The sequence below is a fragment of the Prionailurus viverrinus genome, chromosome B2 (genome assembly GCF_022837055.1).
Source record: "Prionailurus viverrinus isolate Anna chromosome B2, UM_Priviv_1.0, whole genome shotgun sequence".
Lineage (NCBI taxonomy): Eukaryota > Metazoa > Chordata > Mammalia > Carnivora > Felidae > Prionailurus > Prionailurus viverrinus.
Genome location: NC_062565.1, coordinates 149,871,494 through 149,893,526, shown reverse-complemented (window position 1 = coordinate 149,893,526; position 22,033 = coordinate 149,871,494). Strand labels below are relative to the sequence as shown.

The window sequence follows — 22,033 nt, the reverse complement described above, 5'->3', positions numbered from 1 at the left end:
GCATCCTGCCGTGTTGGTCACTGCGCTGACTTCCTTCAAGGATGGGCATCCGTGGGGTGTTTCATTTCTGGGCAGAAACGACTTGTCGTTTGTACTTGGGGGGCTATGCTGAGATGCGTCGTAGGAACTGGACAAGTAGAGAAATACGGCTGCGCTCTGAGCACAGAACGCAGACAACCCGCGACGGTTGTAGAGAGAGAAGAAGTCAGATTAAAGAGAATCCAATGGCTATGGCAGAACTTGACTAAAAGTGAGCCCGTGGAATATGGTAGCCACTTTAGAAAAGAAACACCCAGCCAGAAGAGGCAGCCGTTGAGCATGGAGCGACGACGGGTGGTTCCAACGGCCAGAAGGCCAATGAGGATTGATGGCCCCAGACGTCACTGCCCGGGACGATGGGGTGTGTGTCCCGACCCCGTGGGGAAGTGTCCCTTCTGTGAGATGGATGCCCTGCACCTGTGGCAGCCTGAAGTATCTGCCACCCAGTTCCCCGAACTGCCCTTATTCTAATTCTGAGCTCACCAGGGAGCCTTGTCTACATCCAGAGAAGGAATTCAGCAATAATACGCCCTGGCGGTCCCTGTGACATTGGTTTCTCACAGTGAACATAAAAAAGTGGTTTGTGATAACAATCTGGCTTTCTAGTAAGGTGACTTTAAAAGCCGCCCCCTGGTCCTTAACGGGACCGGAGGTACGGAACTGTCACCAAGATAATGGCTTTGAAGTCTGCCGGGCACCCGGCCTGGCGTATGCCTTGGCTACCCCGCATCGGGGTGCCCCCACGACTCTCCCCCACGTGCATGTCGCCTTTGGCAGAACTCACCTCACTTTGGGTGGACAGTGGGTTTGCGTAAACCCCGGGGCGGGGGGGGGGGGGGGCGATGAGACCCGAGGTGCGTTCTCAGCAGCCCCTCATCTGGCCTCGCCTGTGCCGTTTCATAGCAGAACCACTCACATCAAAATATACACCCAGAAACACCCCCCAGAGCCGTGTGAGCCGCGGGGGCGAGGAGGAGGAGGAAACCAGGCTCCCCACTCACAGGCTAAGTTCGCGGGGAAGTGCTCTTCCGCCTTCGCTGACCTCACAAGTGTGAAGAGAACTCACTTTTCTGTCGTAAGAGCCCGAAGAGCACGGTGGGGGGAGCTGTGATCCCCCCCGGAGCGGAGGTAACTGAGCGTGCGCTCCGCAGGGCCGGGTCCGGCAGAACACTCCGGCCACAGGATGCGCCGAACAATCCCGTTCTTTCCTACTTTCTCACTAGGTGATGTTCACTGAGGAGGATGTCAAGTTCTACCTGGCTGAGCTGGCCTTGGCGTTAGACCACCTGCACGGTCTGGGGATCATCTACAGGGACCTGAAGCCCGAGAAGTAAGCGAGCCCTTGAAGGACGCCCCTCCGCACCCCCTTTCTTGCTGCCCCCGCCGGTGGCCGTCGCTCTCTGGTGGGTGCACCCCGGAGAGAGGGCTTGGGCCACCCTCTCGCGGACGCCTCCCACGCGGGTTCCACCTGTCCGCCCCTGGGAAGGTGTCCCAACGGGTGCGACTTACGCTGGGGGCCCCGCCCTTCCTCCAGAGCCTTTACTCTGATCCACGGCAAGCTAAGAAAAGACAGCTCTTCTCCGAAGCCATTTTTACCAGGTGTGGCGGTCGTTTATGGGACACGCCCGGGTGACGTTGTGCCCGCACACGATGCAGAGTTCATTTGCCCAGCACCGGTGGGAAGTTCAGGTCGCGTATGGCTTTGACTTAAGCACCTGCAGCAGGTAGCCACAGTAGAACAGTACCGGCTGCACACGTAAATAAATGGTTCCGTGATCACAAAAGGCCCTGTCTTCCGTGTCCCCACAGAGGGGACAGTGTCCTGTGAACTACAGCCGTCTCCCTTAGGGAGCGGTGGCAGGAGCGGATCTCAGAGCTGCGAGCCCTGGGCGCCCGTTAGGCGTGCACCCCGGTTCTCTCTCTCTTTTAAAGGGCAAAGGGATCGTTACAGTTAAAAACAGTGATATTGAATAGCAGAGTGGAAGAAAGATCTTGTCATCAATTGGAATTAGTAGGAGATTAATCTTGAAAGTTGCTCCTTTCTGGGCAGAGATGAAAATACTCGCTTCTTTCCTGATAAATTGTCTTCTTAATTATGTGCCGCACCATTCCCCTTCAGATTCCGCTAAAACAGTCAGCCTTTTTTTCTTAATCTCAGGGCATAGTTTTTAATCGTGGTAAGAAAAACAATATAAAATTAGCATCTTCACTAATTAAATTCACTTTTAAATTTTTTCAATGTTTCTTTTTGAGAGCGAGAGAGGTACAGGGCATGAGCGGGGCAGGGGCAGAGAGAGAGGGAGACACAGAGCCCGAGGCAGCTCCAGGCTCCGAGCCGCCCGCACAGAGCCCGACGCGGGGCTCGAACTCACGAGCCGTGAGATCGTGACCTGAGTTGAAGTCGGAAGCTTAACTGACCGAGCCCCCGGGCGCCCCGACATCTTAACCGTTTTTAAGCGTGCAGCCCTGTGACGCAAAGCACACTCACACAGCTGCGTGGCATGACCCACCTTCCAAACTCCCTTCTTGCAAAACTGAGTATCTGTCCCCGTGAGACACTCACTCCCCTCACCACCCTCCTGCCCCTGGCACCCCCACTGCTACTTTCTGCCTGTGAATCTGGCTGCTCTAGGCTCCCCCCGACCCCGACCCCGACCCCCGTGTGAGTGGAATGCACGGCCTTTCCTGCGTTGTGCCTGGCTCACCGCACTCCGGTCCATCTGGGTGCTAGAGTGGGACGGTGTGGCTTCTGTCCATTCCCCTTCCTGGTCTCTCTAAGCCTGGGCTGGTACCCCTGCCACCCAGAGCTGATGGGACAGGATCTAATGACAGCAGAAGAAGGAATGGAAAGCTAGGAGCCCCGGGGACCCTGAGGGCTGACAGCCGGAAGAAGGGCCTCCTCAATTGCCTGCCGGCCTGGGTCCGCCCGTCCAGACTCCCCCTCTGCCGGCCGGTGAGCAGGGCCCTCCCACGGGAGAGGCGGGCACGGAAAGGCCAGTGCCCCTCCCCCCCCCCCCCCCAGGGCTTCTAGATGTCAGATGCCGCTGTGACAAGAGCTTGGACCCAGCTCCTATGACAAGGCGAAGCCTGCCGAGCCCCAGGGCTCCTCGGTGCCAGGGCCCAGGTGTCACAGGCTCCCCAGAGCCTGGGGTGGTCACGAGAGCCAGGGTGGGGCTCACGGAGGGGCGACGGGAAGAAGTAGGGGGCCTCTGACCCAGAGAAAAAATGCACGAGGCTCCGGATCTGCACAGGCCAAGGCGATCCTGGACCCTGAAAATCACATTCCCCGCACAGGACAGTCTGAGGGGTTCCCGACCCTTCCCGTGGGCTTAAGAAGGTCTCAGACCTGCGGGTCCCAGCTTTTGCCGGGTTAACCCCAAACACCGTGGATCTGAGTCCGCTCGTGCCCCGGCAGAAGCTGCTGGCGGGGGAGGCCGTACTCTGCAAGCCCACGTCGGTGCGTCGCAGGCGGCCCGTGTGCTGACTGCCACCCAAGGTCGCGCACGCCAGCCCGGCTGGGCGGCTCGTGAGGCATGCTTTCTCCTCTCTCTTTCAGCATCCTGCTGGACGAAGAGGGACACATCAAGATCACAGGTTGGTAAAGGGCAGCGGTGTCCCGGTGACTTCCCCCTGGCCTGGTAAATGGGGGAGCGGTCTGGACCCCAAGTCCCCCTGACGCCCGCGTCGGCTGCTGTGTGTCTCTGATTTGGCTGGCGTTTTCACTGATGTGGATGGGCTGTGTGTGTGTCCTCACAGCATCTGGAAATTCTCGAGCTTGCCAGCTTCCCTTCCGTTTCTCTCTCCTTCTGACTGAAGACCTTCCAGAACCTTCCCTGCAGACTCTCAGTCCGGGCTGTTTTGGAGCCGCCTTCTCCACACCCCTTCCTCCCAAGACCCCTCTTCTCCACATACCTTCCCCCCCCACAAGGCCCCCTCTTCTCCTCACCCCTTCCCTCGAGACCCCTCTTCTCTGCACCCCTTCTCCCCAAGGCCCCCTCTTCTCCACAACCCTTCCTCCCTGAGGCCCCCTATTCTCCTCACCCCTTCTCCCCAAGGCATCCTCTTCTCCCCACCCCTACCCCCCTGAGGCCCTCTCTTCTCCACACCCCTTCCTCCCAAGGCCCCTCTTCTCCGCACCCCTTCCCTCCGAGGCCCCCTCTTCTCCGAGCCCCTACTCCCCAAGGCCACCTCTTCTCTGCAACCCTTCCTCCCTGAGGCCTCTTCTCCGCACCCATTCCCCTCCGAGGGCCCCTTTTGTCTGCACACCTTCCTCCCCGAAGCCCCCTCTTCTCCACACCCCTTCCTCTGAGGCACCCTCTTCTCACCCCTTCCTCCTGAGGCCCCTCTTCTCCGCACCCCTTCCCCCCAAGGCCCCCTCTCCTCCACACCCCTTCCTCCTGAGGCACCTCTTCTCCGCACCCCTTCCCCCCAAGGCCCCCTCTCCTCCACACCCCTTCCTCCTGAGGCACCTCTTCTCCGCACCCCTTCCCCCCAAGGTCCCCTCTCCTCCACACCCCTTCCTCCTGAGGCCCCTCTTCTCCGCACCCCTTCCCCCCAAGGCCCCCTCTCCTCCACACCCCTTCATCCTGAGGCCCCTCTTCTCCGCACCCCTTCCCCCCAAGGCCCCCTCTCCTTCACACCCCTTCCTCCCGAGGCCCCCTCTCCTCCACACCCCTTCGTCCTGAGGCCCCTCTTCTCCGCACCCCTTCCCCCCAAGGCCCCCTCTCCTCCACACCCCTTCCTCCCGAGGCCCCCTCTCCTCCACACCCCTTCCTCCTGAGGCCCCTCTTCTCCGCACCCCTTCCCCCCAAGGCCCCCTCTCCTCCACACCCCTTCCTCCCGAGGCCCCCTCTCCTCCACACCCCTTCCTCCCGAGGCCCCCCTCCTCCGCAACCCTTCCCCCCAAGGCCCCCTCTCCTCCACACCCCTTCGTCCTGAGGCCCCTCTTCTCCGCACCCCTTCCCCCCAAGGCCCCCTCTCCTCCACACCCCTTCCTCCCGAGGCCCCCTCTCCTCCACACCCCTTCCTCCTGAGGCCCCTCTTCTCCGCACCCCTTCCCCCCAAGGCCCCCTCTCCTCCACACCCCTTCCTCCCGAGGCCCCCTCTCCTCCGCAACCCTTCCCCCCAAGGCCCCCTCTCCTCCACACCCCTTCCTCCCGAGGCCCCTCTCCTCCGCAACCCTTCCCCCCGAGGCCTCCCCTCCCCTCTCCGTGGCGCCCACACAGTCTCGCTGCCACATGTCCCCACACCCTGTTTTCCCACAAAGGGAGTTTTACCCAGTGCCAGTACCGGGCACAGTGCATCTAGCCCCTGGCAATAAATATTGATTATACATCTTTACATGCTTGTTAATGTTGAAAGTTAGGTCTACAATTTCTCATGAGCTTCTGTACCAGATCCTGACTGTCCGTTTAACCGGACCTTGCCTGGCACGGCGGTAGGGCACCTGTAATGTCCTGTCATCAGAGTTATGGGGCATTTGGTGGAGGGTTAAGCTTCTCTTAATACTTCAGAAGTTGTCTTTGCCCAACGAGGAACTGCACGTAGAACATAGAAGTGACACTTGTGTGCGGTGTTTGCGAATAGCCTTGAGCTCCCACGTCAAATGTATCTATGATGTTACAGGGTTTGGGCTTTCTCTGATCAAGTAATCATGCTTCTGTTATTATTATTATTATTACTATTATTATTATTATTATTATTACTCATGACCCGGGGCTAATCCTGTGTCATGATTGGCCATTTGGGCCAGGTGCAAATTACAAACAACCGCTCCCAGGCGCTAATGTGCAAAGCAAGTCCTTCAGCTGGAGGAAGCACATCCACCCGTAGGTAGTGTGACCCCCTTGCCCGGCCTGTGACCTCACGCCACCCTCACCGGGCCCTGACGGAGATGACGGACCGTGGCCTTCTTCCCAAACACGCTGAAACCGAGGGCCTCCGTCCTGAGAGCCACGTTCCCACGACTTTGCCCACCAAGTGCGTGGCCACGCCCGCTGTGCCAGAACGGAGACCCTCGTGAGGATTTCCTGGAGGTCGGGGGGAGGGGTGGCCGCCCACCCCACGGCAAATGCCATCTTCCCTTTGTGCCTCAGCTCCGGGGACCACCTTCCCCAGCGGCCCGTGCCTGGAACCCCTTCCGGCCCTTGCCTTCAAGCTAACCACCTCCGCCCATCCCAGCGGACCGGGGGCCACATGCTTCTCTGTCCCCAGGCCTGCTTGTCGGTCCCCAAGAAGTGCCATCCCTCGATCCTGTTAGCAGGCACTCCTGGGTTTGTAGATTCTTGAAAGACTCTGTAACTTACCGTGTGGGGGCACGATGACGCTTGCATCCAAGGAGGGTTCTGTGCTGGGACAGAGCGGGCGGGAGGGGTGACACGTGCGGGCAGAATTCCCCCACGTGACGGGGGAGCTGGCGGGTCAGGAGCCCACACAGACGCGGTCCTGACTGCCGCCCAGACTGAAGCAGCGCCCTGTGCTGTCCCTCTTTTAGATTTCGGGCTGAGTAAGGAGGCCATCGACCACGATAAGAGAGCTTACTCCTTCTGCGGGACCATAGAGTACATGGCACCCGAGGTGGTGAACCGGCGGGGACACACGCAGAGCGCCGACTGGTGGTCCTTCGGTGTGCTCATGGTAAGGGTCCTCCCCGTCCGCGTCGCTGTCCCTTGTGGCCGTGCCCAGGTTGCCCAGAGGCCCGCGAATGACCAGGGAAAACAGTGTTTGGGACGTATGCGAGCAGTGTGGCTGTGCGACTCGGGGACGGGGAGGAGGCCACCAGATTCCTGCCCCTGCCCCTCCTGGCCGCCTCCCTCTCTGCCCATCCCAAATTCCACCATCAGGAAACAGAACTGGGTTCACGTAAGGACCCACAGGTACTAAGAGTCAAAGCTTCCTTGTAGTTAACAGTCGTACAGGCTGAGCATGAGGGTTTTAAGGGATGCAGTGATCTTTGTATTAAAGACATTTGTCACGCACAAAATCCTGCTGAGTCGCAAAACTTAACGTGAGCCAAGATATACATGGAGTTGGACATTTTTACATCTACGTCTAGAAATTTGACTTTTCTTTAGCTCGTGTGTTCACACGGCTCAGACACAGACACCGCCCAGCCTGGGGCGTCCTGTCCCCAGACGGTCCTTCCTCTCCCTTCCTCGTGCCCCATCACTCCGCCATCCTCCCCGACAGCACTACGCTGGGGGCCCTCCGTGCTCCCGTGCCCTCAGCGCACACCAGACTTCTCAGCTGGCGTGAGGCACAGCCTGTGCGTCCCAAGCCCAGCTTCTGTGCGTCCAGGCCACCACACCACATGCCTCACCTCTGTGTCCGACGCCCAGGGTTCTGGGCACCCTGTCCGGGTCCTCTTGGCACTTTGACACGTGGCCGCTATAAATCCGTCATGTTGCGAATACCCACTGGGAGTGTCTCCCCAACACAGGCACTTGGGCACCGCCCCGTCGGACCCCATCACGGAGAGCAGCGCCCACGCTCGGGGAGCTCCGTGACCCGTGGGGGTGACGCGGCTGTGGGCTCTCACCTCAACCTCCTCCCGGGGTCCCCTGCCCTTCCTCGTCCCAAAGCTCTAGGAGAGCTCTGGAGTTTGGAGAATATCGCACGGACGTCGGCCCTTTGCCTTTCCCAAGGAGACCTGGTTCCAGCAGCATCTGACGTCATTGACGCAGCAGGAACTGGGAGCGCTTGGCTCCGGGCGTTTCTCACTGAGTTGGTGGGATCATCCAGTCATTTGGGTTGAAAAGACTCCACAGTCAGGGTCTCGTAACAGCCGGGGAGGCGAACGGGTCCAGAACGGTTGTGCTCGGCGGCAGGAAGCGGAGGGGGCGTCACCGTGATAACAGGGTCTCATGGCACTGAGTTTACAAGGCGCCTTCCTTCCTCCTCATCCCATCTGAACCAAAAAAATCATTAAGTTATGTGGGAAAGATCTCATTCTTTCTGTTTATAGAAGGGGAAACGAAGGCTCAAAGGGCTTGAGTGATTAAGATCATATAATTGTTCTAAAACCCACATTCTCATGTAGACCTGCCCACCGATCCCTTTAGCCCCCAGCGCTAACCAGCTGGCTAACCGGCCAGATGTGACGATGCCTGTTTTCCTTTGGGCAGCACCAGGAGCGACTTCCAAATTCCCACTTGCAAAGAGAGATGGGTCTAGGGTGGCATTGGTGTCGCGTCTGAGCTCGGACTCGGGAGGAGATCGGTTTAGGGCATGCCGTGTGTATACAGTGCCCTCCACCGGCTTTGTTAAAGGGCGGGTAGGACCACCAAGGGAGCACCGCGAGGAACGGTCTGCACACTACAGGGGTCGCCGCCCGTCCCCTGCACGTCCTCACTGAGGGGCTACCCCCAGACCGTCTGATGGCCACAAGTGCCCTCCAGGCTCGGACGAAGACGCCTGCATGGATGGCGGAGGCCCTTGTCCTCGAACAAAATTGTCTGAAGTTAGGTCCTTGAGGCTGGAAAAGAACTTGAGCAGTAGTGGTGGTCTCCATGGCAACAGTAAATCGCTAACATCTCCACACTAGCCTGGAACTCCGTTTTCAGGAGGACGTTGGGATTGTGCTTTGTGGGTGCTTTGCAGACATCGGAATGCTCCGAGGTCGTAAGGGAGAGGCCCTTAGATTTTTCTCTCATTTCTTAGCCACTCACACTGAGCGTGCGTGGATGTTCACACGCAGGTGTCTGTGTAAATTGTTCGGCACATACAGCTGGCTCGGGCTCAGGAGCTGCCCTGGGAAAGGAAATGAACGCCTGCACCTCTGCCCTCAAAGGACCAGGTCATGTAGACTTTCAAGTGCTCAGAGCAGGGGTGATGCACAGTGGGTGCTGAGGGTTGTGGACTAGTCTGTGCTCTGCGCCCTCCAACACACGTGCACACAAACTTATACACCCCTGCTGAGGGGCATGTGGGTGGCTCAGTCGGTTAAGCATCCGACTTCAGCTCAGGTCATGATCTCACGGTCCGTGGGTTCGAGCCCCGCGTCGGGCTCTGTGCTGGCAGCTCGAAGCCTGGAGCCTGCTTCGGATTCTGTGTCTCCTTCTGTCTCTGCCCCTCCCCCACTCATGCTCTGTCTCTATCAAAAAATGAATAAACGTTAAAAAAAATTAAAACAAAAACCACACCTGCTGAGCCCAGGCCAGCCCTGCCCCACCCTGGGTACGGCCACCATCCCAAACATCCCATTTCCCTGTAGGATTTGTCCTTGTCCGTTTTCACATTAAGATGTAACTTGCCCTTGATTTCTTTTTTAAGAATGTTGTTCAGCCAAACGAACTTGAATTGCAGGCTCCCTGCTATGAAGTGTGTCCCCTATGGAGAACCTTCTTGTCCCGCCGCTCCCGGCCTCGTTTGGGTGCCTTCCGTGGTGTCGTCTGTGCCCCAGGGCTGGCCACTCTCTTGAGGCTTGTCAGATGTCCCTTCAGACAGGGCTTTCTACCCCAGCACTGTTGAGGTTTGGGGCTGGACAGTTCTTTGGGTGGAGGCTGTTCTATACATTGTAGGATGTTAAGCAGCATTCCTTGCTACTCAGTAGACGTCACGGGCACCTACACCCCCAACCTCCCCAGCTTGACCATCAACCTGTCCCCAGACATTGAGAGATACCCCCCTACGGGAACAGCCTCCCCCACTGAGAACCACTGCTGTAGATACGTCAAAATATTTATCCTTCTGTACATTTCCACAGCCTGCCTTGATGCCGACCTGTGAATGGACCTCTTGGGGAACCGCCAGCACGTGTCCTGGTGTGTGGGACCCCAAGGCCGATGATGGCTTATATCAGTTTGCCCTGGAAACCTTGGTCGGTCTCGGTATTGTTGAACAGCAGAGCAAACCTCTGACTGCATATAATGTCCCAGGAAAGCACATCAGTAAGGCCCTGATTTCCTGGGATGCTTAAATACGGAGAAAGTGCTGAGCGGCTTTGTTGAGAACAGTAATACTGAAAACTGAAATGATCTCCTTTCTCCACGTGTGACAGAGAGGGAACCTGTAAGGGGGCTGGGAGTGGTGGAAATAGACTCGTGTGGGGTTCATCACGATCACCACCACCAGCATTGTCTTCATCACCAAGAAGCATTTAGTGGACACCCACGTTTGCGCTGTGTTAGATGCTCATGAATAGTGCGTGACCTCCCGCTGTGTTGCAAGGGGAAGAACAGGGGAAGGAGGGAGAGAAACACAAAGGCTGTGGATCCCCCGGGGTCATAGTCAAAGCGAAGAAGGAATCACCAGGCGAATGCTGCAAGTTGCTGGTTGACCCACAATAAACGGTTACATGAGGCACAGATGTTCGGGACGGGCCCCGATTTTGTAGCAATGAGTTCTCAAAGGCTTTTCCTTGCCATGGAATTTCATTCCTGAAGGGAGAAAGAAGGGTAGAAGCAAAATAGGAAGGGGGTTTTCTTTGCTAATAGGATTCTATTTTAAGAGATACTTTGATTTCTACGATCAACGTATAAACTTTCATCTAGTTTTGTCAGATGAATGGCTCATCTGCCAGAGCGTTCTACCCTTCCATTTAATTATATTTGCCTATTTTTGGATCATCTTCTGGACTCTCTGACTCTCCGTTTTTATGGCTTGTAGATTGATTGATTGCCTGCAGTCTGTTCGGTGTGTTTTCACCGAATGAGTACACACGGGAGGGACAGCAGGTGTTAGCACAGAGGAATGCTTCACACATCTCAACAGGAAGGAACTCTTAACGTTTCTTTTCAGATTTTACCTTCAAAAAGCAAACCGAGAGTATTAATAAGGCCTTAACTACACTCATTTCTTTCGGTTGGTTAATTTCACTCCCGGCAGGCTGTCATAAGGGTAACTCCGTGGGGTAGGAAAGCTTTTAGGTACATTTTGGCATTACTTATAATAGCAGGAAATTGGAAACGTTCTAAGCGTCCAACAACAAATAAACGTGTTTTGGCATATCCACATATAAAGCGATGTTATGAAGATTTTCCAATAAGCATTGGAAGCCTTTATATTGTTCTAGGAAAGGTTGGTATATAAAACCTTAAAAAACACAGCTTCAAGAAAGTACCAGAAGGAAATAACAAATATTAACCGTGGCTACCCCCGGATAATGGAATTGTGGGTGATTATTTTGGTCTTTCTACTCCGATGTAGTTCTCGAGTTTTTCCTAATGCGGAGGAGAGATACCACGGGATAAATTTTAAAGGAACAGAGACATGCAGTCAGAATCAAAACTAAGGCAAGTTTAGTAAGATCATACCAACACCCGCACCGAGGCTGTTTCCTTATACAGTTTACCCTTGAACCGCACAGGACTAGGGGGCACTGACCTCTGAAGGTACTGGAAAATCCACATACAACTTCGACTCCCCTCAAAATTAACTAATAATATAGCTTAATGTTGACCAGAAGTCTCACGATAACATAAGCAGTAGATTAACACATATTTCGTGCATTATATGTATTAGGTACTGTATCCTCACCGTAAGGTAAGGTGAAGAAATGTTGTTAAGAGAAAATCATAAGAGAAAACACGCCTGTGGTGTATGTAGTACTATATTTACCAAAACATGACCCGCACGGAAGTGGATTATTTCACACCCGTCTCGTTCACACCCGTGTCGTTCACACCCGTGGTGTTCACACCCATATTGTTCACAACCGTGTCGCTCATACCCATGAGTCACAGCTGTGTTGTTCCCAGCGGTGTCGTTCTCACCCATGGCGTTCACACCCGTGTCATTCACAGCCATGTTGTCCACACCTGCGTCGTTCACACTTGTGTCGTTCATGCCGGTGTTGTTCACACCTGTGTTCACGCCCGTGTCACCCACACCCATGTTGTTCACACCCGTGTTCACACCTGTGTTCAAGGCTCAAGTGTAGTTGACAAGGACGTGAAGACGCGGCCTGGGACCGGTACTGTAGCCTCTGTCAGTTAGATTCAGCGTCCCATTTTCAAGGACAGGGTTTGGTGGCACGCCTGCCCTAGTTTTTTCTCAGAAGGGGGCAGGTGCGCACCTCGTCCAGGTCGTACCCTGCGGGTCCAGGCCACCCCTTCCAGAGCCCGTGCAGTCCGGGCTTTTCCGTGCTCGGGAAAGGCTGGCCCTCGATGCTGTCTCCGTCCCGGAGGCCGTCCCGGCACAGGTCCGCTTGTTATTTTCAGCGTGGCCCTGTCGGAGACATTCCTGGCTCCATATTGTTCTCACTGGACGTTCTTAACGGACCAAAGTCACTCTGCCCTGGCCGCCGCCTCCACAGCACACACCAGAGAAGGACGGGAACGGGGTCCTCCACCGGCCCCGCGGAAGGGGGACGGCCCAGCCTCCATCCCCTTGCCATCCATCCCCTTCCCCAGCGTGTCTCCTCGCCTACCACGGCCGGGGTACGTCCTGGGTTGCTGGCTTGTGCGCCTCCCCGCCCAACTTTGAGCGCCATGAGGCCGCTCTGCTCGCTGATGTGCACCTAGCGTGTCGGCCAGGGCCTCCGCCGGACTGATTGGGATTTTGAAAGGACATGTGAACTTTGGCTGCATTTTGCCCACCTGGGGGTCTCTGCTAGTAAATCCAGTCGCTCTGAACACTCACCTCCTTGTTCTGTGTTCCTCTGCAGTTCGAGATGCTCACGGGATCGCTGCCGTTCCAGGGGAAGGACAGGAAGGAGACCATGGCCCTCATCCTCAAGTGAGTAGGAAACACCCACCCTTGGGGATCTATCCAGTATGCCCAGCACCTTCCAGAGCAAGAGCTTCGGTCTTGGAAGCCCGGGTTGTTAAGTAGGCATCAGCAACAACCGTGATACGCATTCTTGGCGTTTTCGCTGCAGGGGAGACGCTGACGGGGATCCCCGAGTGACCCTGGTGAAGCGCAGATAACGTTTTCCATCAGCAAAATCGCGTGTGGTGTCAGCGGCAGGGAGTGTGGTGATCAGGGACCTTCAGAAACAAAGTACAGATTCGGAAGGGTAGAGGACTTAGGGGCTCCAGAGAGCACAAGAGTGGGGGTTCCTTTCTTTCTCTCCCTCTTGACCCCATTCGTTCAGGTCCCTGAGCTCTCCTGCCTCACGTTGGCGAGGAATCACGTTGCCCACGTGACTGGACACACGCACAATTTTCTGTTCAGTTCTCCCAAAGAATCAATTACCGTGCAAGTGGATGTTGCTCTTAGCATCCCGGAAAGACGTGTAAACCCAGTGCCGGTCCTGCGATCATACCTTAAACATGAGCAGGCTCCGATACCCTAAACATGAGCAGGCTCCGCGTAAGCACGATGTCAGAAGGGAGAGCTCCAGGAGGAGAAGACAGGAGCGTGGATGGGGGTAGAGAAGCGGCTGGAAACAGGTACCCCTCGCTCCAAATTAGTGTCCCTCTGCTGTGCGAGGGCGTAGAGAAGCCGTAAAGCTGCTGGTCCTCGTGACCCGCTCTCGCAGACCCTGCAGGTGGACACGACACTTTTATAAGAGCAAGAGGCGCCTAAAAAGCTTAAGTTTTTGTAGGTTGCGCCATTGTATAAGTGGGAGGAGAGAAAGGAGTGGAGGAAAGCCCACAGAGAGGATTTGATCAGTGTCTTCCTCTGTTGTGGGCAACGGATCTATGGCTGCGGCCTGCTATTTTTGCACTGTTTACCTCTGTGACTTTTAATTTTAAGGGGGAACACGAGCTGTACTTTCTCTAAAACGAGAATAATTCCCTCCAGCTAATCCTGTGTGTGGACTCGTCGCTTGGGAGTGGCTGAGCATTTCTGAAAGTCAACACCAAGCTGTGGTCCCATGGCTCCCAGAACACAATCTGGGGACCCCGGGGACCGAGAGCCTCCTGGGGGCTCGCAGGCTCCTCCTTTCCTGGATTTTTGTTCTTTTTTTGCAGTCATTTGGGTCAATTAGATTACTGGGTTTTATTTTATTTTCATTTTATGTTTTTCATCACAGTAGGTTGATAAGGGTACATTAACTTTTCGAGGAGCCTCCACACCGTTTTCCAGAGCGGCTGCACCAGTCTGCATTCCCACCAACAGTGCCGGAGGGTTCCTCTTTCTCCGCATCCTCGCCAACCTCTGTTGCTGCCTGAGTTGTTGATGTTAGCCATTCTGACAGGCGTGAGGTGATATCTCATTGTAGTTTTGATCTGTATGTCCCTGATGATGCGTGACGTGGGGCATCTTTTCACAAATCTGTTGGCTATCTGAAGGTCTTCTTTGGAAAAATTCTATTCATGTCTTCTGCCCATTTTTTTAGTTGGCTTATTTGGTTTTGGGATGAGGAGTTGTGTCCGTTCTTTATGTATTTTGGATACTAACCCTTTATCCGATATGTCATCTGCAAATATCTTCTCCCATTCCGTCGGTTTTTTTTTTTTTTTAGTTTTGTTGATCGTTTCCTTCGCTCTGCAGAAGCCGTTTATTTTGATGGGTCTCCAATAGTTCATTTTTGCTTTTATTTCCCTTGTCTCCGGAGACATACCTGGAAAAATGTCGGTAGGGCTGATGTCAGAGGTGTTGCTGCCTGTGTTCTCTAGGCCTTTTATGGTTTCGGGTCTCATATTTAGGTCTCTCATCGATTTTGAGTTTATTTGTGTGTGTGTGGTTACGAAAGTGGTCCAGGTCTATTGTTCTGCATGTCGCTGCCCAGTTTTCCCAACACCACTTGCTGAAGAGACCGTCTGTTTCCCATTGGATATTCTTTTCTGCTTTATTGAAGATTAGTTGACTATATATTTCCGGGTTTATTTCTGGCTTCTCTGTTCCATTGATCTGTGTCTGTGTTTGTACCGGCCCCATACTGTCTTGATTAGTACAGCTTTGCAATTAACTTGAAGTCTGGAATCGTGAGGCCTCCAGCATTGGTTTCCTTTTTCAGGATTGCTTTGGCTATGTGAGGTCTTTTGTGGTTCCATCCCAAGTTTGGGATTGTTCGTGCTAGCTCCGTGAAGTCCCAGATTTTCTTCCTGTGCCGCAACAGATCGAACACAGAGGTAGATGAGCATACCTGTCTCTCTCTCCTCTCACCCAGAAGAGATTCCCGAACTGTGAACAAGATCACTCTCCCAGCCAAACCTTTTGTTGTTATTTTGGAAAACGTGGTTCGTAGCGTAGCCACGTAGTAAAACATCATTTAAAATGTTACTTATGTTCATGGGATTCTTAGTGGTTCTTTTTAATTAGTTGCATTAGTTTTGAAGCGAATTATTCAATCGCTATGGTAAAGATTTCTCTCCTGGAACCCACGTAAACAGAAGTTCTTTGATGCCCGCCGTGACTTCTAGGGCGCAGAAGGGCCCTAAGGCCAGAAGGTTTGGGTGCCGCTGCTCTGGCTCACGTCGGTTTGATCTGTTCATGCTGACTGAGCAGGATCGCAAAGTGCTGGAGAAAACTCTGGCCGTCCTTCTCATCCTAAACTACAACTCCGTTTTCAGAGCCAAGCTGGGCATGCCACAGTTCCTCAGCACCGAAGCGCAGAGCCTGCTGAGAGCCCTCTTCAAACGGAACCCGTGCAACCGTCTGGGTAAGAGCCCGCATGCGCCCCGGGAGGGCAGGGGCCGTCCGCCCGCCCACCTCTACTGCCTGTCTGCACCTTTTACCAGGTTCACTGAGAGCAAGGGGCCTGAATCAGGTGTGCAAATGCCCTCTCGCGTCCAAGCTACAAGGACTTCGAAGACACAGTCTCTGGCCAGGGGTTATTAGCCGTTTCCCAAAAGGCACTGTTTTTGCACAAAAGGGTGGAACTTGTTTCTACTCGTTTTACGTTTAGAACCCCGCAAACCTGGGACAGGACGGCTGAAAGCTGCCTCTTGTTCAGTCCCCCTTAAATTAATACATCCTAACGTGTGTGAAAATCAAGAGTTACGCGAATGTTAGCCAAGTACTAATCCACTTTCAGAATCACTCTCCGCGAAAGGTTTCCCCCCGGCTGCCTCTCGGTGGACGTCTCCTCCTGCAGACGCACGGGTTGCCTAGGACTCCCGCGAGTAACACAGCTGCCGAATCCTCTTTGCCCGCTTGCCGCTTTCCATCCCTCGTTGTCACGGGCACCTGCGTGCGCGCTGGGCGTAGTGACGCGTGGTCAGCGGTCAGCAGTGCGGTGGGGCCGTCGGGCGGGAGGAGGTGCCCGGCACGGTGCCCACTACGGGGGGAGCTGGAGAGCAAGGACACGAGCAGGCCCCGTCCTGGTGCCCGCATAGCGCCAGGCTCTGCTGTCCAGAGAGCTGATGGAGCAGCGTATTAACACTCGGCAAAACCCACCAACATTTTAAACCGTGTACGTTCCCCTACCAGGAGATGTTACTTCTAGAAGTCTATCCAGCCTGTAAGTTGCATGTATAAAAAACGCTTGTTTAGCAACGACCTAGAAATCAGGCATACGTCCAACAATAAGGACACCGTCAAGTAAATTACGGCACGTCGTCCCAGACCTACAGGGCAGCCGTCTAAATGGGGTGTGCTGTCACCAGGTGTCCCCGCGATGGCACCAGTGACCTCTCAACTGGGTAATTCTCTCTCGTGGAGGACCATCTTGCACTGCAGGATGTTCAGCAGCATCCCCGGCCCCTCCCTCGATGCCTCGCTCCCCCTGCCCTAGCAAGCACAACCGTCTCTAGCCTTGACCCTGGGGACAGCCCCCCGGTGAGACCCTGGTTCTGTAAACCCGGCTAGAGAGATGCCCAGCATCTATCTAGTTGCAGAGATGAGTTGCTACAGAGTCTAAAGGCATCCCATGGTGGAGCCTGTACCCGTTTTATAGCAGAGGCGGTCTCTGCGAGGGGGTGTGGGGAGACCCACGTGAGCCCCGGCCCCGAACACCCACCTGGCACAAGCCCCGGGATGGTGTCTGTTAAACGGCTGTGGTCGAATGACTTTGATTCAAACCAGCCAGCGTGATAACTGTGCACCTCTTAGGCGCTGCACCACATAGGGGCCCAGAGGCCGGACCCTAAAGGCAGGGCCTGCTCACTGGGCCACAGGCACTTCCCTGGAGGCAAGGCCGAGGCCCTCCCTGGAGAGCAGCTCTGGTCACTGAGCCACCAGGTGCCAGCGGGCAGGGCAGGGAGCCTTGAGGTCCAGGATGGGGCGCACCCCGGCCTCCACGGTGGGTTTTACACTGTGCTGACAATCAGGGGCTGTCGTGGTGTCTGTGCGTCCAGCTCGTGATCCGGAGGAACCCTCCAGGGCTAAACAGAATCTCCTCCACCTTGTTTCGGGCACCCCAGTGAAGTCCCAGACGGGACCTAAAGACCCTGGCCAAGAATCGTCAGGACCCCTCCTTGTCCTGGCTCTGACCGAGGCAAGGCCGGGGCCCTCGATTCTGAGCCATGCAGCGACGCCTACACCAGGCCCTTCCATTAGGAACCGGGCTTGCCCGCTCCCCGGCCGCGTGTGCCTGCACAGGCAGGCTCGGGAGGGCGGCAAAGGCTTGCCTCTCTCTCCGTCTTGGCGGTCTCCCCTACACGGCACGGGGCTGCCGCAGACGAGGCCCTCACGTCACCGTGGAGCCACCCTGCCCTGCGGGTGAGGGCCACGGGGGCAGCGGGAGAACGCAGCCCCGGGAGCGCAGATGGGGAGTCGAGGGCCTGCGTCTGACCCTTCGTCCTGGAACTGCTGTGTCGTTGCAATTTTGCCAAACCCCGTGTGGCCTGGCCCGGGCGCCTCCGCGAAAGAGCAGACGCTCACATCCGTCCCCGTGGCCTCAGGGGAGGAGGTAGGCAGCACCTGGTAATTGCGAGAGGTGTTTTAAGACCTGGAAGCAAACAGTAAATGCGTCCCTCCGTTCGGTGTGTTCACTCCCTCCAGTTCATCCCTGAGCATCGCACAAAGATCGTGACCGTTTGCCTGTTTCTGATCTGACTTTCCTGATCATGAATCAGTTGATTACCTCCCCTGAACGTCTCCGTCCGTGTGCGCGTGACGCAGAAGGAATCCCTCCCCGTCCAAAGCCAACCTGCGCTGCAGCCTGGCCCGTCTTACCCCGCAGAACGCACCTGCCTCAGAGTCTGGGGTGCACATAAACATCTGGCCGGTCATTTCCACTCATTTCTGGGCCCCCCGAGCCCACCCGGTCAGAGCCCCTGTGTTGTTCTGTCCGTCTTCAGATGCCTGGTCCCGACACCCGGGCGCACCTCTATTTTGATTCTGTGTCTCCTTCCCGAGTGCTCTACCCTGACCGGCGTGGGCACAGCCTCTCCGCACAGCCCGGAGGCAGGCTGGGGGCAGCTCAAGCACTCCTCTGCCCAGCTCACTCCTCTTCTGGGGCCTCGGCCCTCCCGGGGAGGACGGTGGTGTGCGTGGGGCACTGCCCTAAGAGAATCATTATCTCATTGAAATCCTCACAGCAGTGCTTCCAGGTAGGGAAAGGAGGGTATTCACAGAACGCCTGAGTCACTTACAGTTGTTTAACTCGACGATGTCGTTTTTCACACTGCCGTTTCTTTTTCTCGAAGTAACGACTCACGTGGCAGTAGGGGGTTGTAAGCGTTGGCTCGGCAGCTGGTTAGCGAAAGCCCAGATCTACCCGTCTGCTGGGTTTACTGTCCCTAGTGCATTGTTTTCCCATCCTCGTGAGCGGTGCCTTGTGGTCGCAAAGTGGCTGCCACAGCCCCAGGCGTCACATTCAGTTGAAGGGAGGAAATGGATGAAACGAGCTGCCTCCGTCCCTTTTATCAGGAAGGCAAAGCTTTCCCCAAACCTTGGGACTTGCCTGTGCTTCTTGTGGGCAAGGAACCGCCACATGGCACTTCTAGCTAAAAGGAAGGAAGAAGACAAGTATCAGGATACGAGGAATAGGGGACTGGGAATGGTTGTCTTATTTGCCAGCCTCCAGGTCAACCGAGGAGGTGTTCAGGAAAGGGTGAGCGGACTTGAGGGAGGCCCTGTGCCTGGCCTGCCCCCCCCCCCATTTCTCATTCCTCTTGGGCGGATCTTAGGGACCCATTGGTTAGGAAGGAGAGGGACTCTACAGTATGTAATCCAGGCTTGCTGGAACGTGGAGAATGGCAGGGGTGAGCCTAGAGAAGGGGAGCTCCTGAGGAGCCCCGGGTGGCAGCACCAGGCACAGGGGCAGAGGGCCAGGACCGCATCCTCTCCGGACCGGCTTCCCTCTCTGGGAACGGAGCGTGATGGCAGTAACTATCTCCAGTGTGGTCGGACGGACTGGAAGGGCCAGAGTAGTGCCTGACCCACAGCACACACTGTAACGTGTCCGACAGATCCGTGAGAAGGCAGAGATCGGCGGCGCACAGAGACCCATGGTGGAGCCCGTGTCGGGACCTCTTGGCCACATTGCTTCCCCCCGATCGGACCCTCTTCTTTCTCCGCTGCCTGGTTGTGGGACAGGGCAGAGCAAGGTTGTCCGATGCACAAGGACCGGTAACCTAGCTCTGGCAAAAAAAAAAAAAAAAAGTCATTTTATGGGATGCGTTGAAAAGATACAGTTAAACATTTTCCTGAGATCGTTGCAAAAAAAGGAAGATCGAATGTCTGCCTTCCACGACAGGACAGCATTCAGGTGACTTACCTCGTCCTGAATTTGAACCAGAAAGAGAGCAGGGCCTCCCCAGTCACGGAGAAGAGGGGGCCCGACCCGGTTGCCCCCAGAGGACTCTCTACACAGTGCTCCAACAGTAATTGTGCTGATGGCTGGAACTCTTCTTTCAGGACCAAGTCTGTGCCACACAGATCTGTCCAGCCTCTGCCTTGTCGCTGTCGGGTGCACGGGGCACGTGCGGAAATCACACACTTCCTAAGGGGGCCAGGGTCGCACCTCCTCTCCCGCACAGCTGCCCTCTCGGACACGCCCGAGGGAGCCTGGCTGTGAGTCTTAGCCTGCCCGACCTCTCCCGGGGAAGACCAGGCTCAAAACAGAGAGACAAAAACGCGGGGCACGTCCGCTCGCTGAGACACACGCGAAGATGTGATTCCGACCCGTCTCCTGTAGACGCTGGAGAATTCTGTCTGGAAGCCAGTCTCCTTTCGGATACCATTGCGTTTGCCAGAGAGCATTTGTCACAGTGACCCGGGTGAATGCGACACGGGGAGGGGCTGTGTTCTCCCTTTGTTCTGGAAGAGGCATATAATTTTCGAAATAGTCTATTTTTTGTCTTAGCATGTAATTATACAAAAATCATAGTTCTCTAACCCCAAATATTACTTTATCATTTAGTTTTAAAAATTTTTTTAATGTTTTATTTATTTTTGAGACAGAGAGAGACAGAGCATGGGCAGGGGAGGGGCAGAGAGAGAGGGAGAGACGGAATCCGAAATAGGCTCCAGGCTCCGAGCTGTCAGCACAGAGCCCGACGCAGGGCTCGAACTCATGAACTGTGAGATCGTGACCTAAGCTGAAGTTGGACGCTTCACCGACTGAGCCCCCCAGGCGCCCCTATTTTATTATTTAGTTTAAATAATTGATGAGCGAGAAAGATGGGTGTATTTAGTGTATAGATAATCGTCCGTTAGAAGATACTGGCCCATTGGAGCCCACGGAGGCATGGAAGCCAGCCGTCTGTGGCCAAAGACTGCCCTCCGGATCATCTCTAAAGGGGATCATCACGCAGCTTTCCAGGAGCCATCATCCTTCCCTTGGGAGTGTTCACAACATGCGACGTCCACACTGAACATGAAGACACTGTAGTCGGGGTCGTTGGTTACATAGCTTTCCCAAGGAAGGCAACTGAATCTTTGTTTCTCTTCCAAATTTTTATTTAAATTCTAGTTAGTTACTGTGGTATTGGTTTCAGGGGCAGAGTTTAGCGGTTTATCACTCACATACAACACCCAGTGTGCATCCCAGCAAGTGCCCTCCTTGACGCCCATCACCCATCTAGCCCATCCCCCATCCACCGCCCTCCATCAACTCTCAGTCTGTTCTCTGTTGTTAAGAGTCTCTTATGCTTTGCCTCCCTTTTTTATATTATTTTATTTTTCCTTCTCTTCCCCCATGTTCATCGTTTTGTTTCCTAGATTCCACGAGTGGAATCATATGCTATTTCCCTTTCTCTGACTTATTTCACTCAGCAAAATACACTCTGGTTCCATCCACATCACTGCAAATGACAAGATTTCATTCTTTTCGGTGACTGAGTAATATTCCATTGTATACATAAACCACATCCTCTTTATCCGTTCATCAGTCGATAGAAACGTGGGCTCTTCCCGTACTTTGGCTGTTGTCGATGGCGCTGCTGTGAACATTGGGGCACGTGTGGCCCTTTGCGTCCGAATTTTTGTATCCTTTGGGTAAAACCTAGTAGTGCGGTTGCTGGGTCGTAGGCTGGTTCTGTTTTTAAAGGAAGCAACTGAAGCCAGTTGCCCCCAGATCTTTAGCCGTAAGGAGAGAGACCACGCTGGGGAGATTCATCTTGATCTGCAGGGCAGCTGGGTTGGAAGGCCGGGTCCTCCCCTCCTGTCTGTTTGCTGTGAGCCTTATTCTTGGCCCCAAAGTAGCCCCCATGCCGTTCAGGGAGCTCAGAGCCCTCACCCCAAAGCCCGTTCTCACACAGATTTGTATCATGACCACGTTACCTTCACATCAGCCAGAACCTCTGTCTCTCGATTCCTAGCCTGTTGAAGAGCCCTCGCCCACCAGGTGGCCCCAAGGACCCCAGCCCCGGAGGCCGGGCCTGATGTTGGTGCTGGGAAACAGCAGCCTTTCTCCACGTCCCGGTGCCTCCCCTCCTGCTGAGTCCCCTTGTGAGGGGGTAAAAAGAGAAAGGCGACCACAGGGAAGGCTGAGATGCTCATCGGCTGTCCCCTGTCCTCTGTGGGCGGAGAGAACACCCAGTTCTGGAGGCCCGAGGTCCAGGAACAGGGTGTGGGCAGGGCGGGCGCCTTCTGAAGCTGGGAAGGAGAGTCTGTCCCCGCCTCCCTCCCCCCCTCCAGGGAGATGCTGGATCCTTGGTGCTCCGGGGCCTCGGGGGACACCAGCCCCCCCCCCCCCCACTCTCCCGTGTGTGTCTGTGTCCAAATTTCCTCTTTTCGTAAGGCGGCCGGTCATGTTGGGTTAGGGCCCACCTGCCCA

At 55.3% G+C, this 22,033-nt stretch overlaps 1 protein-coding gene across 5 annotated transcripts in view; it reads left to right on the top strand.

Moving 5' to 3' along the window:
• Window positions 1–22,033, top strand: part of RPS6KA2 (ribosomal protein S6 kinase A2) — a 355,183-nt gene that overhangs the window by 287,762 nt on the left and 45,388 nt on the right. For all 5 annotated transcript variants that reach the window (XM_047859631.1, XM_047859634.1, XM_047859632.1 and 2 more), the window contains 5 exons: window positions 1,263–1,369; window positions 3,596–3,633; window positions 6,533–6,675; window positions 12,644–12,714; window positions 15,441–15,529. In XM_047859631.1, coding sequence (XP_047715587.1) covers window positions 1,263–1,369; window positions 3,596–3,633; window positions 6,533–6,675; window positions 12,644–12,714; window positions 15,441–15,529 — 448 coding nt within the window. The remainder of the gene's footprint in view (window positions 1–1,262; window positions 1,370–3,595; window positions 3,634–6,532; window positions 6,676–12,643; window positions 12,715–15,440; window positions 15,530–22,033) is intronic.